This window comes from Lindgomyces ingoldianus, assembly GCF_010093535.1.
Source record: "Lindgomyces ingoldianus strain ATCC 200398 unplaced genomic scaffold BDR25scaffold_17, whole genome shotgun sequence".
In the NCBI taxonomy this organism is placed as follows: domain Eukaryota; kingdom Fungi; phylum Ascomycota; class Dothideomycetes; order Pleosporales; family Lindgomycetaceae; genus Lindgomyces; species Lindgomyces ingoldianus.
The window spans coordinates 288,066-301,540 of NW_022985178.1; the positions used below are offsets into that span (position 1 = coordinate 288,066).

General features: G+C 49.6%; 7 protein-coding genes across 7 annotated transcripts; 4 read left to right on the plus strand and 3 right to left on the minus strand.

The window, feature by feature from the left end:
• Positions 1–115: 115 nt before the first annotated feature.
• Positions 116–2,033, plus strand: BDR25DRAFT_303845 (uncharacterized protein). Its single transcript, XM_033690089.1, has one exon. It carries the CDS (start codon positions 326–328, stop codon positions 1,721–1,723), a length of 1,398 nt encoding a protein of 465 aa, XP_033547148.1. The 5' UTR covers positions 116–325; the 3' UTR covers positions 1,724–2,033.
• On the minus strand, positions 1,974–3,716 carry BDR25DRAFT_303846 (TLD-domain-containing protein). The gene is made up of 3 exons (XM_033690090.1): positions 2,896–3,716; positions 2,491–2,822; positions 1,974–2,430 (listed from the first exon to the last, which is right to left on the minus strand). The coding sequence occupies exons 1-3, from the start codon at positions 3,421–3,423 to the stop codon at positions 2,286–2,288; spliced, it is 1,005 nt and encodes a 334-aa protein (XP_033547149.1). The 5' UTR covers positions 3,424–3,716; the 3' UTR covers positions 1,974–2,285.
• Positions 3,717–3,969: 253 nt separating this feature from the next.
• Positions 3,970–5,520, minus strand: BDR25DRAFT_334401 (uncharacterized protein; the record flags this gene model as incomplete). The annotated part of the gene is made up of 3 exons (XM_033692927.1): positions 5,422–5,520; positions 4,174–5,118; positions 3,970–4,055 (listed from the first exon to the last, which is right to left on the minus strand). Exons 1-3 carry the CDS (start codon positions 5,510–5,512, stop codon positions 3,970–3,972), a joined length of 1,122 nt encoding a protein of 373 aa, XP_033547150.1. The 5' UTR covers positions 5,513–5,520.
• A 120-nt stretch (positions 5,521–5,640) lies between these two features.
• BDR25DRAFT_287153 (NADH dehydrogenase-like protein 1 alpha subcomplex subunit 13) lies at positions 5,641–6,342 on the plus strand. The gene is made up of 3 exons (XM_033688301.1): positions 5,641–5,852; positions 5,911–6,063; positions 6,118–6,342. The coding sequence occupies exons 1-3, from the start codon at positions 5,695–5,697 to the stop codon at positions 6,164–6,166; spliced, it is 360 nt and encodes a 119-aa protein (XP_033547151.1). The 5' UTR covers positions 5,641–5,694; the 3' UTR covers positions 6,167–6,342.
• Positions 6,343–8,741: 2,399 nt separating this feature from the next.
• BDR25DRAFT_171249 (uncharacterized protein) lies at positions 8,742–9,053 on the plus strand (the record flags this gene model as incomplete). Its single annotated transcript, XM_033684134.1, has 1 exon — positions 8,742–9,053. A coding segment is annotated over one exon (312 nt), but the record flags the coding sequence as incomplete, so codon positions are not given.
• Positions 9,054–10,854: 1,801 nt separating this feature from the next.
• Positions 10,855–11,439, minus strand: BDR25DRAFT_225704 (uncharacterized protein; the record flags this gene model as incomplete). The annotated part of the gene is made up of 1 exon (XM_033685183.1): positions 10,855–11,439. The coding sequence occupies one exon, from the start codon at positions 11,437–11,439 to the stop codon at positions 10,855–10,857; it is 585 nt and encodes a 194-aa protein (XP_033547153.1).
• A 566-nt stretch (positions 11,440–12,005) lies between these two features.
• Positions 12,006–13,309, plus strand: BDR25DRAFT_33813 (uncharacterized protein). Its single transcript, XM_033693257.1, has 2 exons — positions 12,006–12,323; positions 12,435–13,309. The coding sequence occupies exons 1-2, from the start codon at positions 12,274–12,276 to the stop codon at positions 13,084–13,086; spliced, it is 702 nt and encodes a 233-aa protein (XP_033547154.1). The 5' UTR covers positions 12,006–12,273; the 3' UTR covers positions 13,087–13,309.
• The last annotated feature ends 166 nt before the right edge of the window (positions 13,310–13,475 follow it).

Genomic DNA, 13,475 nt, shown 5'->3' on the forward strand with positions numbered 1-13,475 from the left:
TGGCGAATGGAGAGGGCGGAAAAGGCGCCGATGAGGCGAGGCAGTGGGATCGACGCGCTGCCTTGGCGATGGTGCTCAAGCGCAGACTCGCCTGCAGAGTATCCACCAGCGACCGCACAAGTTGTGACCACAGCCATTGTTTTGCTACGGAAAAGTGTGAACGACGTGTATCCTTGCCTCAATCGCCTCTTCCGGGTAATGCGATAGCTCTAGCACCAATTTACACCGCTGTTCAGCTACTAGGAGCGATTTGCAGCTATAGCGGCGACGACTGGGCTGCACAGCTTCTGACCTCACCCCAGCTTCGATTACGGTGTGATTACTTATGACGGCTGAAACGCCATCACCGCCCCCAGATCGAGGCGTACAGCGTCAGCCAGTTCCGGAAAAAGGTGCGAAGGACTCAGCAGCAAAGAAATATGAGGACTACGGCAGCAGAGCCTCGTCTCCCCGGCAGCACAGGCGGTCGCGGCGCATGTCAGAAGATGGGGACAGCCGCCGCGCTCGACACAGGAGCAGGAGCAGGAGTCGTAGTGGAGACAGATGTAGAAAGAACGGGTCACGCAGGGACCAAGGAGACCCGGCGAGGATAGAAGGGGCTTCCAGGAGCAGGTCAAGAGAGAGGAAATCGAGAGTGACGAGGGCTGGGTCTAAGGGGCGAACTTCGAAGGACACCTCGAGAGAGCGGAAGCGAGACTCAAGACGAGAACCAAGTCCAACGCATCGCAAAAGAGATGCCTCGCGGGAACCCTACCGAAAGCCACGAGACCGCTCCGCAGACAGGCGCAGAGATCGCTCCCGCAACAGACCGAGGCATCACTCAAAAGACAGGCGTCGAGACCGCTCAAGGGACAATGCCAGGTCGCGCTCAAGAGACAGACAACGCGACCGCTCCAAATATCAACACCGAGATCGTTCACAATCCCGCGACCGAGCCAAAGACAAACGCAGATCGCGTTCCTTAGACAGACAGTCCCGCCGCTCTGCCTCCCCGCTCCCCTTCCGCCCCCGAAAACGCCGCTCCCGTTCTCCCTCTCCACCCCGCCGACACCGCCGAGACTCCCGCTCTCCCACTCCTAACAAATCCAAACGCCGAAAACACGCTCCCTCACGCTCTCCATCCCCCCCACCCCGCTCCCGGAAACCACTCCCCTCACAAGAAGTATCCTTCCGCGGGCTGGACAACTCCGACAAACCCCCGACCAAATACGGCGGCATACCCCCCGACAAAGAAAAACCCAACTTCGCTCCAACCGGTCTCCTAGCCAAAGAAGCCAACACAGTCACCGGCACAAAAATCGCACTGAAATACCACGAGCCGCCCGAAGCCCGCAAACCGCCCTCTACCTCACAATGGCGGCTCTTCGTGTTCAAAGGCCCCGACGTCCTCTCCACTATCGAGCTCCACACGCAATCATGCTGGCTTCTCGGGCGCGCCCAGGAAGTTGCAGATATCGTGCTCGGTCACCCGAGTTCGAGCAGCCAGCACGCTGCCATACAGTTTCGGTATATTAGTAAGATGAAGGAGGATGAGTATGGGGTTAGTAAGAAGACGGGAAAAGTGAAGCCGTATCTTATTGATTTGGAGAGTAGTAATGGGACCGAGGTTAATGGAGAGAGGATTGAGGCGAGGAGGTATTATGAGCTCAGGGATAAGGATATTGTGAAGTTCGGCGCGAGTGAGAGGGAGTACGTTATTATGCTTCCGCCGCCGGAGAAGTAGTGAAGTCTGGCTCGGCCTGCGAAAGGCAGTGGGGTGTGGCGGATGTTAGTTTAGGACGGCGGCCGGAAAGGCGGATTCTGGTGTGGATGGAGCATGAGATTAGGAAACGTATGACTTGCATTAGGACCCCAGGACTACCAAATGCCCATCCTGACATTTTAGAGACTTAGATGGCCACTTTACATAACCATTAAACCCCGTCCATGCAGGGGAGCAAAACATGGCACATGACGTGCAGTCATGACAACGACAAGCCCCGCAAAAGTATCAATTAATACTAGCTAGTATAACGAAGACAAAAATGAGAGGATATCATGCGCACCGCGCAATCACTGATGCTAAATTCATTCCCTCGTGTATACCGTTTCCTACCGTGGTATCATTCCATTAAAGCAAGCTCACATGGTACGGTTCCATTCCATGAAATGATGAAAATCAGTCGTTCCTGGTCGAAGCCCACGCCCACACACGATAAAACGCCGTGGTGATTTGCTTTTGCTAGATTTTGAATTGCATTGAGAAGGGCAATTGTGATGCGAAAGAGGGAAAGGGAGTGATGGGGCTAGGCGCCAATATACCAGAGTTCCACGCCCAAGACTTCGAATTTAGTGCCGTCGTCGCTGAGAGGCTCGTTGCCGAATGTTGGACACGAACTTGAGACACCGTTTTCGAGGTTGTCGTCCAGCCAGAGACCGTAGTGACCGTCGCTAGAAAGTGTCAGCAAAACTTTGACCACATGGGTTGGTTCTCAGGAAAAGGGGACATGCCCTCCACCAACGCTTAAATAACTCTGTTCACAGAATATCATGTAATCATTCACACCGCTATATGGGAATGCCTTAAACCGTATTCGCTCGGGTGTGCCTGTTCCGCTCTGACTTCCTTGGCCAGATGCTGGCGGGCTTAATGCATTTGACGACCGTGTATGGGCTACTGTTGTCATCCGTTGGGCGTTTGTAGTATCCGCGCTTGGGGGCGGAGGGAGCGAGGAGAGATCGGGGATGGACGGAAGGACATGTGCGCGCCAGAGGAAGCATTCGCCTGTGCCAAAGAAATGGGAGGAAGGGCGAGGAGCGTCAGATAGGTAGGCGCCGAAGACCTGGATGTCAACGATTAGCATATTCCCAACACATTTGAATCCCTGGAGTAGCAAAAGGAGAAGAGAGAATTACCCCTCCAGATCCGTCCTGCACTATCAGCACAAAGCCCCCCCTCTTCCCCCGATAATAATCACACTTCTCATACAACGTCGCCAAGCTGACACCATTCTGCTCCAAACTATATGCCAAATTCCACTCATCCACCAACTGCAGCCGCGGCGGCACCAGCAACCGAATCTCCTCTGCTAACGCTTTCGTCAACAGCTTCGCATTCTGTGTGGTACCCGGCTTATAACCCTTCAGCGTGAGTGGTGTGAGCGGTGGCGGTTGAAACGGACTGGCGTTCCGTCGTGGAGGCGTAAAGACGCTGTTCATACTATCAATGCTTTGTACGCTCTGACTCAGGCTCGTGGTGCCAGAATTGGAGGTTTTATTGCTGGCGCTGTTGGAGGGCGAATTAGGATCCTGCGAGAGGCGGCGTAGCAGCCCGGAGACAGCATATGTAACGGGGTAGGTGAAGTAGGAGGATGAAGAGCGTGAGCGGGTGGGGGTTGGGGTGGAGATGGAGATGGAAGACTGTGAATCCGAAGGTGTTGGCATGGGTGGTATTTGTGATGTTCCTCGATCTGCGGGTGTTGTGTGTTGTGTTGTGGGCTATTTGCTAAGGCTGAAGTAGGAAATTTGCCAGATGTGACGTTGTTCTGGAGCCTTAAAAGTGGTGAAAGTGGGCTGTCATCTTTCGACCAAAGAAATGCAAGCCGAGAAACCTAATTCGCTGTGATATTCTCCAAGCTGGTAACAAGGGCTCCGGCAAGTCGCTGTTCCGAATTTGCGAGAGGGAAAATGTTCGAGGAATTTGATATTTTGTTTTTGCAGGCCAGGCACGCTGTGAAATGAATGATTGCTGGCTTGGAACACTTCTCCGCCACGGCGTCTTAGCGCTTCCCCATAAAGCTTGTTTTGGCGCTAGCTATATCCAGTAATATACATCATGGGCTCTAGATCGGCGAACTTCGACAGATATATACATTTAATCAGCCATGGATGAAACATTGAGAAGAAGTCAGATCTCTGATCCTTTCTCTTGTTCCCCACCTAACCTTCACCTCGGGTTTGTTGAGGGTATGGATGTGGATTGGGGGCATCTTACGAGCAAGATGCTGTGACAGACTGAGAAGGCACAGGGAGTACCAATTCGAGGTAGAATACCCTTCTCATGATGACACTGTTTTCTATAGACAGGGTATTGGCAGGGAAATTGGAACCCCTATGATGCTAATTGACAAGCTTCAATCGGCTTCTCTCCCTCCAGAACGTCCGGACAGTCATCTTGGTCATCTTCTGTTTCACCGTCTGCTTCTGCGTCTGCCTGTCTACTTCCTTCTCCGCTTGCTTCCCCTCCACCCGTACCCTTTAATGCTCCTCCTTTACGCTTGGGAATGACTTCCATGAACGCCTTGCCCCAATCCCCAAATTCCAGCCACTTCAGCATGATTTCCAGAACGTGATTGGTAGTTAACACTTGACGGCTATTCATGCGTAGGTACTCCCCGATCGGTAGTCTGGCTGTCTTCACTCCCCTATCCAGTGCCCGCTTATAGCAAATTCCCTTGTGCCGATTCTTGTCGACAATTCCCCCAATGATATATGTACTGTTTGCTGTAAGACGCTCTAAAGTAACATTGCTTTCACTCGTTAGATATATGACCTCGCCTTCAGAATCCTCCTCCTCGGTAAGAGCACCAGCGATACTACCTCTATCATCTTTCATCCACTCTTTAGCCTTCTCTGACACCGCCACGAAGTCTTCTGCGAAGAAGCGGACCCCTGTCCAGGAAGTATATTGTTTGGCGAGAATTCCATCAAATCTCTCCTTCATTTTCCCGCCAAATGAAGAAATAGCCAAGTGCGTTCGAAACTGAGCTTGCCTGTTGTCTGAGTAGCACCTGGTAATCTGGAGGCCTAGAGACTTGAGTTCGTAGTCAAACATAAGATCCTCAAATTCGCAATCTAGGACAACGGTAATGGGGACTTGGTTGCCAAATTGCGGCATTTTACGACCGCTCCTCAAGCGAGTCTTCGGCATCTCAGCGCTTGGGTTCTGTTGTTGTTCCTCTCGTCTCCGCTCTTTCCTGGCTTTGATTTTTTCTTTCCGTTTAATTTTTCTATCTTCGCGCCCAGCTTCCCATTGCTCCTGCCGCCTTCGCTTTTTTAGTTGGTTCTTCGATATTTTAGGTTCGCTTTGGTCGTCGGCACGGGCAATACCAGCGCCGTTGGCATCTGGGTCATCCACAGCTGGGGCTAAATTTTCGAGTACCTCGTCCTTCTTTGAGGGAGCCGGATATTCCATATTTCCAGATGAACTTTCATAGCTATTGCCAATGGTGCTGTGATCGTGGACTGACATGTTCCCCGCTTCGCTAACCTCAAAACCGTTTAGAGCTATTTTCGAATTCCCCACGAGGCCGAGCTGCTTTTGGGAAGGCTCAGACTTGCCATCATTTGTATGAACTGGATCCTCGGGGGATTGAGATGTAGTTTGGTCAGTGGAATCACGCCCGTAAGTTGGTGCAGCATGGGTTTCCTCAGAGATGCCACTGGTTGCCGTAATATCCGTGCCTTGAGCATCCGAGACGTCCTGACCATGGCCCATCTTACGGATTTTCACTGGTCGCTCTTCAAAATCCATGGCGAGAGAGGGGTGTCAAGTTGAAGGAAGAAGCTGTGATTGAGAATGTGGACAAAAGTTGTGCGCTTAGTCATGGATGAAACACGTGATGAAACACAGACCACTCACGTTCGACCGTACAACTTCAATCCTCACATCACCGCCTTCAAACCCGAATTAAGGCCATCAACCAGCTATTCACCATGCCGCAGGATATGCCCCCTGCGGGCGGCTACGGCCCCGTGCAATACAAACGAAACCTCCCCACCCGCGGATTCCGGCCCGCCTTTTATCTCGTCGGATCTGCGTTGATCATGACATGGGGATTTTGGAGGATTGGGCAAGGCATCAGGGAACACAAGTAGGCAATTGGCCGAGTCTGGGTCTGAGAACTATTGCTGATAGGGTTTTGTCTTCAGTGAGCTTGCTCGAGAGAAGATGTGGGCGCGGATACACCTCATTCCTGCCCTACAAGCCGAGGAAGACCGGGACCAAGTACGACGATATCTGGCAGACAAGGCGCGAGAGAAGGAGCTTCTGGGCACAGAAACAAGGGTCTACAACAGCGATAGGTATAGTTATTCACATTCATGATCCTAGCTTTGCCCCGCTAATGCGAGCTCCAGGTTTGTCCGACCCACATTTGCGGTTACACCAGAGAAGGTCACGAAATAAGCAAATGTTGAGATGGAAGCGATTCCGAAAGAAAATGTATATATTTAGAACCCTGGTATTACCATGGGGAGCGTGCCCGCTGGAGCTGTACTAGATATTGAAATGGACGACTTTGAGAAATCAGCCTAGTAATTTGCCCCGGCAATCAGTTTGAAATCAATAGTGTTTAAGACGGCCAGGCAGTCATATTGCTCAATCCTACTGCCATGCTGAATCACTGCAACTGGTCGTAACATGCCCAATAAATATCCATCACTCTCAATTGGTAGGGTGTCAACATGATTGTTTAGTTACTCAGCTGTGGGGCCCCCGTTCTCCATGATCGCATCATTCGCGATATTATTTACTTCCCCTGTATAGCTATAACCACCACCACCACCACTCCTCCGTTTACCCTCGCCAACTCTTCCCGCCAACACCTCAACCTAGCGGACACAGTCAATGCTCACATAGCCAAGAGCTCCTAAGAGTGTTCCGCTCCCGTGCAAACGTAGAAGAGTCTCATGTATGATTTTCTGACCCGTTTAGATTCACAAACCGCCAGCGACAAAGCCCTCACCACAGGGAACGCCTTCTCCTGAAGGCTAGACGGACTCGGCTTTCGATCCTTTAGAGGATAGGTTCGTTCTCATCATATGGAGAAGTCCAAGGGGTCCAAGAACAACTCCCCAGGCATACCTGACTCGTCCGATGTCGATTTCCTCTCGTCTGTTTTGAGATCTGTCAGCATCCGAGATGGGTGGCCGTCCTACACTCCTACCGCCACTGACGAGTCTGAAGATAATTGGTATTCTGCTCCGAGCGAGGATTGGGAAACCGTCCCAGACAGGGATCCAAAGAAGATGATTCAGCTCCGGCTCTGTAATCCTTCGCAAGTGGAGCGGCGACACTGGCACCGGCACGTCCAGCATCTGGCTTCTTGGCAATGCCGCTGATGGCATTGATGGGATCGGATAGCAGAGAGAATCCACTACGTGGTCATTGTAGAGATGGGACCAGCGAAATCTTCAATGTCATTCCTTTAGGGAAAGTACTCGAAGACTCCAAAGTTTTAAACTGCAGTCAACAGCAAACTTATGTTAACAAGCCATACCTGGCTCGAACACATGGTGAAAGACGAGCTGAGATTCTATCTGGCTCAAGCAACTAACCCTGCTGATACAGATGCCATGGCCTTTGATGTGGAATGGGTGGATCTTGCTCGTTGTGTCGCCACCGAGAAGCTGCAGGATGAATTAATGTATCAGCGAAGAAGGGCCCCCATCCGTGAAAAGCCCTCCCTGGCTAATCATAGGAATGGTCAGATCTTTGATAGCGAGGTCGGATTCTTCATTTATCCCAATGCGAAAGAATGGTCGCTCTATCAGGTTCAAGTATCTAGTGGGCTCTACCAATGAACCCCCGGAGTTCATTGTCGAAGTCAGCGCTGAAATGCAAGCTCGGAACATCCAGTCATCAAGACTCTCCTTTATCCGAATACCCGTCAAACTAGAATGTGGCCTAGCAGCGGCGAAGCCTAGTCAGGTCCCCGAACTGAGTACCGTATCAATGACGAAAGATTCCTCTATCAATGATACCCAAGCGAGTCTATGCGATACCGTTCATTCACTCCAGCTTCCACTTAGCATGCGCTCCCTCAATCCGCTCTATCGCATCTATTCAAACGACCATCTACGCTAGCAATGAAGCGCGCCCCAGCCATCCCAACATCGAGATGCTACTTTAGCGTAGTAATCTGGGGGTATTGAGTCAGATACATAGTCTTCGGAACCGTACCCCCGGTCCCTTCTGATGATAACTTCCAGTTTCCCGAATAGTGCTCTCTGGGTACAATCTCTTCACGTTGGATCTGGTATCACCGATTATATGACTGCATTTTTCAGCATTTCCGAACAGCCGCGACGGAAAGGAATATTCCATTCGACAGCCCCGGAATTCGCTGCCTATTGAATATCTCCTAGGTACGCCGACCTTGCTGCATCAAGGCAGCAAGTATTTTGTGTGCGCTTAGGGTAGAACGGGAATTTATCTTTAAGCGCAGTCCAAACAAAAACCAGCCAGCATTTCACGGTTTCGCCTGATGTAAAGTCGCTAGCATTCTCTCGAGTTTTTCGTCCTAATGTCCCCACGCGCTCTATTATGTTGCTCGTCAAAATTGTCTCGTTCAAATTGGGCTCAAGGCAATTGATGTCCTCACACCAGCCTTGCCTCACAGCGGGAGCTAGACTAGGTCCCAGAATGAAGATACAAGCTGGCCTTAAGATGTGGCGTTGGAGTCACGTGATTACGCGTGGGCCCCTCATATCTTTGTTAGCGCGCACGCGCGGGGTATGGAGATTTATCGATTCGTAGCAACGCCCAATCCCTCCTTCCTTCACCCCGGAATATCAAGGTATGTTGCCTTTCTGTTCTAAACCGGCAAAGGCTAACGGTTAAAACGCAGCATACTCCACTTGTAATTACCGCCTAAAAGGATGGTAAATAAGAAGCATTTTCTCAAGTAGGTTCGGATCCATGCGCTCGACAAGTTCTGCAAAATGTCCTAACGTGCACTGCTAGGCTCGGAAAAGGCACAATTGCCGTCCTCGTCGGCCAAGGTGATGATCAGCGGAGCTTCGATGTCCACGAGTCCCTCATTACTTCTCGAAGCCGCTTCTTTTGTAATGCGATGAATGGGAAATGGAAGGAAGCCGAGGAACGCACTGTCGCATTACTTGAGGACGATCCCATAGTCTTCGAGCTATACCTTCAATGCTTGTATGCTGGCCACGCCAACCTTGATGAGGATATCGAGATTGGGGATCAATATGTCCTCTGGGGAAGACTCTTTGTACTAGCCGAAAAGCTGCGTGATTTGGAGAGTAAGAACATCATTGTTGATGCCCTCAAGATGCAGGCGCCACAAGCACTTAAACACATAGACTACCTCATTGAGTTAGTCCAGACCATCTATTCAGGGACGCCAGGTCCCTGCCCTGTCCGTAACCTTCTTGTTGACATCTTTTACTACGGCACCTTATACAACAATTATCCGACGCTCCTATTCACAAAGGAAGAATTCGTAGACAAGATGCAACATGCCCCACACTTGTTTCTTGTGGACTTCACGGCTCGGCAGATGCTCGATAAGCATAATAGCTACCGCAACTGGACACAGTCTGATTACTCCGAGAAAACAGCTGACACTAGGACGGAGAAAAAAGGATAGCGAGGGCTGTAGTCGAGCATTCAGTATGGTGGTTAACATTAGTGAATTGTGTCAAAGTGTCAAACTGAAACCCGGGACTTGGAGTGCGTTAGGAGTTACCTGTACGATTTGTTGGAGATAAGTTCCATGGGATTAGAAAGTTCATTGGGCATCTCTTGTATCGCCATTCCAATAAAAAACCATATCACGAGCTTTCGCATAAGACCTTCCAAGGTTGGAAGCAGTAAGCGCGCTCTTAAATAGGCGCCGCATCTGGCCACAGAACGCTACCCAGCACGAAAACGCCTTTACTTGACAATGCCTCATTCTTACTGTCAAGATAATGGAGGTTGAGTGTTTCTCATGTAAGCTCTCTTAATAGTCCATTCTCTTTTAGCCAGAGCTGGCAATGAATCACAGAATCGATGAAGGAGTGATAACAGTGCTAGTGGGTGCTGAGGAGAAAGCTTTCGACATCCATGAAGACCTGCTTGCGCAACGCTCTGAACTTCCCCGCAAAGACTGTTTGGGGGATAGGAAAGAAATAGAGGATCAGACGCCGAGGCTTCCAGAAGACGGGACCTGATGTTTTCGTGCGGTACTACTAATGCAACTTATGGTGAATATTTTAGTGTCCTCACAAACCTCATGCTAATAATGCTTCCCAGCTTGCCACCCCACCCAACCTAATGATAAGAATGATCTGAACTACTTTATCATGTGGGGTAAACTATAAACCTTGGTAGAGAATCCCATTGATCCCGAAGCAAAGGATGTCATCATCTGCGCCATCTTCACGAGGAGATACGTCTAGAACCTCCCAAAGGAAGCTGCAGAGAAATGATGCGAATGATATACAGATCTTCTTCATGCCCCTGTGCCATTTGTCGAGCCCTTGTGGAGACAATCATCTTTTTAAGATCGGACACTCCGACACGAACCAAGAGGACTTCGCAGCAATTTTCAAGGACATGGTGCAGGAGGCCCGAGCAAACGTGATCCTACGATTTATGACACGGAATCCTACCATACTCGATTACTACGGTATTGCGCTTGCGAACTCCATTGAGGATATCGACGGGCTAGCGGCTAAGAGCATTTCCATGTAATATCTCAAAAAATGGCTTCGTACCAGTCACTTGCAGACATTCTCATATCTGGCACATTTTGAGTGCTAGCGTCATAACAACTTCGTTAAGAAGACTTGCATAATCAAGGTAAAACGGAAAACGACGGGATGCCAACAATACCCCTATTACAGAAAAATCTACGATCACTGTGATACGGCTCTACTCTCGGAAATGTGCCGTATACGATTTTCCAGGCTGTTGATCAAGTCTTGCCGCCATAGTTTAAGAAGTTTGATGATACTGCGACGTTGTTTAGCCATTCTCTTAGGTTCAGCTCTCAAATTCCTTACTCATCCACTGACGCCTCCTCTTCTTTACGTGAACCCCAAAAAAGTCTCCAGCTGATGGGGGTCCAACTATTGAGATGTCTCTCACGGCTCCCTTCTTGTAATCAGCTGCTGGGCCAAATACGCTTCGATATTCTTGAAAGCATCCTTGTCAACACAACAAAATTCAGCGGGACCCCTATGACTGATTCCTTGGACTACGCTTGGTGTGGTTTCCAGTCCAGCCACTTCCTGAACCTTTTTAGCCGTGTCTAGCAAGCCACCCAAACGGAACATGGTCATAGTCTCGCCATTTTCGCCAGCAGTGTGGATCGTGGCGCTCTGCGATTTGAGGACCTCGCCAAGATGTAGGCTGTGTTCGTATGCCTCGCGGTCGTACCCTATTGCCTCACGTTCCTCCTTGATAAGATCCCAGTGTTCATCAGAGATGCGGTCTCGGGTAAGGTCTCCCCGCTGTTGGGAAATCAATTGCACGGCCTCGAAGTGAGAGTAATTGAAGAGGTTCATCCAGCGGGAGATCGTCTTGGAGGAGGGGTATTTATCGGCTTCTTGGGCGTCCTCAGCCGACATGGCTTGTGCCATTCGCTCGACTTCGTCCCATCCCGCATCACCATAGCTTGTTGAAGAGTCGTCCTCTGCTTGTGGAGGGGGTTGCTCGGAGAGTGACATGTTTGCAATGAGAAGCGATAAAGAAAGAATGTGGATGTAAGGAAGATTTTTGTGAAGCTCAGGATTGCTCAAAGCGAGAACAATATAATGTTGGCTCGTAGAAGGCTTTGGTGTAAGGCGAGAGCGAGTCTCAAGATGAAGAATGAAATAAGAATGTTGATGAACTGGTTGACGAAGACTGAGTCTCTGGGTTGTGAAAGGGCAAGTTCAACTGTATCTGGAATGGTTGAGATGGAAGATGGAACCGGGGAGTCCTATGTAAAGGCAAGGCCGTCTTGTCAAATCTAAAAAGCGGCAATTGAATCGAAGGCTCCATTTTCATGACTCATCGGCCTGGGCAGTCCACGGGGAGAGTATTACCACGTAGACTAGAGGATGAGTCTAAGATCCTAAACGTGTCACAAGACTTGAGAGAGAGATGGTAATGTCTTCTTCGCCAGCAGACTAACTACATCTTAAAAGCAACACGATTGAGGTGCTTCGTTGCCCCTATCCTTCTCCGACCGACCGAAGCTAGTCCTGAAATAGATTAGCTAGTGCCGGCTTCTTCGACGTCGCATCTTTCCTACCAGAGAGACTCCTTACCATTTTGCATCTTCGCCTCTCCGCGGACGTCTGCGAGACGTCACCGACTTGGGTCATCTCCTTTGTCACTTCTTCGTGGGTGAATTCACGGATCAGAACGGCAATCTCATGACGCATTGAGCCGAATACGCATCATCACCGCTCAATTTGGCGCCAATCAACTTCCAAATATTCTATCACTAAATCATTTAAGATCGGATTTCTGAATTTCTGATATACAGTTTTAAACGTGGCTAAACACCCGACGGCATGGCCAGACCTACAAAAAGACTTCACATATCCGAGGGCGGCACGGTTGAGTAAGTTTGATATTCGAATTGTCCTATCCGGAGAGCACCAGTCGATCATATCCTGCCTTCCTTTCATTCTAAAATCTATTTAGTAATTTTTTCTATGCTAACCCAACTTAGCATTCCTGGCAAAACTTTACCAGTTTTTGTTGGAGAAGCCCAAGAAGTATTCTACGTTCACGAGAATCTCTTGAGAAATGGCAGCTCCGAATATTTTAAAAAACTGTTGCAATACGGAGGAGAAACATGGCATTCGAAACCTATCGACCTTTCGCACGAAGATGTCCCTACGTTTCGGCTGTTTAACAAATGGCTGTATGATGGCTCACTTCTTCCAAAGGATGACGCTGCATCGATATCAGATCGCGACTTTCGTCTATTGGTGAATGCGTGTGCCTTTGGGGAAAGGTTACGGGACATTCCGTTCACAAAGGCGATCACTGATGCGATCATCGATTGTCACAACAAAATCAAGGCAGTCCCAGGACCTGTTCTAATTACGTCCTTTTACGAAGCCACAGATGACTCATGTCCCGTTCGGCAACTGTTCGCTGATATGTGGGCATTTCTCGCAAAAGATGAATGGATTGAGCAAAAATTGAGCCAGTGCCCTCGGGGTTTCGTTGAAGATCTAGTACGGGCATATCACAAACATAGATACTGCTTCTCGACCGATAACCCGCTGCCTTGGAGCGAATCTCGTGAACAATACTACCGCTTGCTCGATGCGACACCGACAGAAAATCCCTGTGAAAAGTTTGATCAAGAATAACACCAAAATTTTGGATTGGTGTGGTAGGAACTATCCTTAGCTGCTCGTGCAGGAGGGTATTTACCGAGGCTTATTTTGGCTTTCTGCCCTTGGTTCCCTCTCTCCCGCCTTTCAGCCCGTTTCAATATGCATAATTTCTGCAAGAAATGCGTGCTTATTCCATTACTCGCTATATTGGGCTGTGGTTGAACCTTCAAAAAATATGACAGAACTAGCATTCGCAGGACCAGACATTCCTAAATCCTAATTCTTCGACAGGAACCCATTATCTCGGGACGTAGGCGATTTCGTGGACTTTGAAGCTGATTTGATAAAGATGTTTACTGTTCCACTGTCCGGCGCTTAAACACAAAACCCCACCTCAAGTTTTGCGCAATCGCGGAGCACAG

Excerpts from the sequence above, each read along its gene's own strand:
- BDR25DRAFT_303845 (XM_033690089.1), top strand. The coding sequence starts at position 326 with ATGACGGCTGAAACGCCATCACCGCCCCCAGATCGAGGCGTACAGCGT.
- BDR25DRAFT_33813 (XM_033693257.1), top strand. The coding sequence starts at position 12,274 with ATGGCCAGACCTACAAAAAGACTTCACATATCCGAGGGCGGCACGGTT. Across the intron at positions 12,324-12,434 it reads TCCGAGGGCGGCACGGTTGA|CATTCCTGGCAAAACTTTAC; the intron begins GTAAGTTTGATA and ends AACCCAACTTAG.
- BDR25DRAFT_303846 (XM_033690090.1), bottom strand. The coding sequence starts at position 3,423 with ATGCCAACACCTTCGGATTCACAGTCTTCCATCTCCATCTCCACCCCA. Across the intron at positions 2,823-2,895 it reads TGCAGGACGGATCTGGAGGG|GTCTTCGGCGCCTACCTATC; the intron begins GTAATTCTCTCT and ends GTTGACATCCAG. Across the intron at positions 2,431-2,490 it reads TATTTAAGCGTTGGTGGAGG|CGACGGTCACTACGGTCTCT; the intron begins GCATGTCCCCTT and ends GACACTTTCTAG.
- BDR25DRAFT_287153 (XM_033688301.1), top strand. The coding sequence starts at position 5,695 with ATGCCGCAGGATATGCCCCCTGCGGGCGGCTACGGCCCCGTGCAATAC. Across the intron at positions 5,853-5,910 it reads CAAGGCATCAGGGAACACAA|TGAGCTTGCTCGAGAGAAGA; the intron begins GTAGGCAATTGG and ends TTTTGTCTTCAG. Across the intron at positions 6,064-6,117 it reads AGGGTCTACAACAGCGATAG|GTTTGTCCGACCCACATTTG; the intron begins GTATAGTTATTC and ends TGCGAGCTCCAG.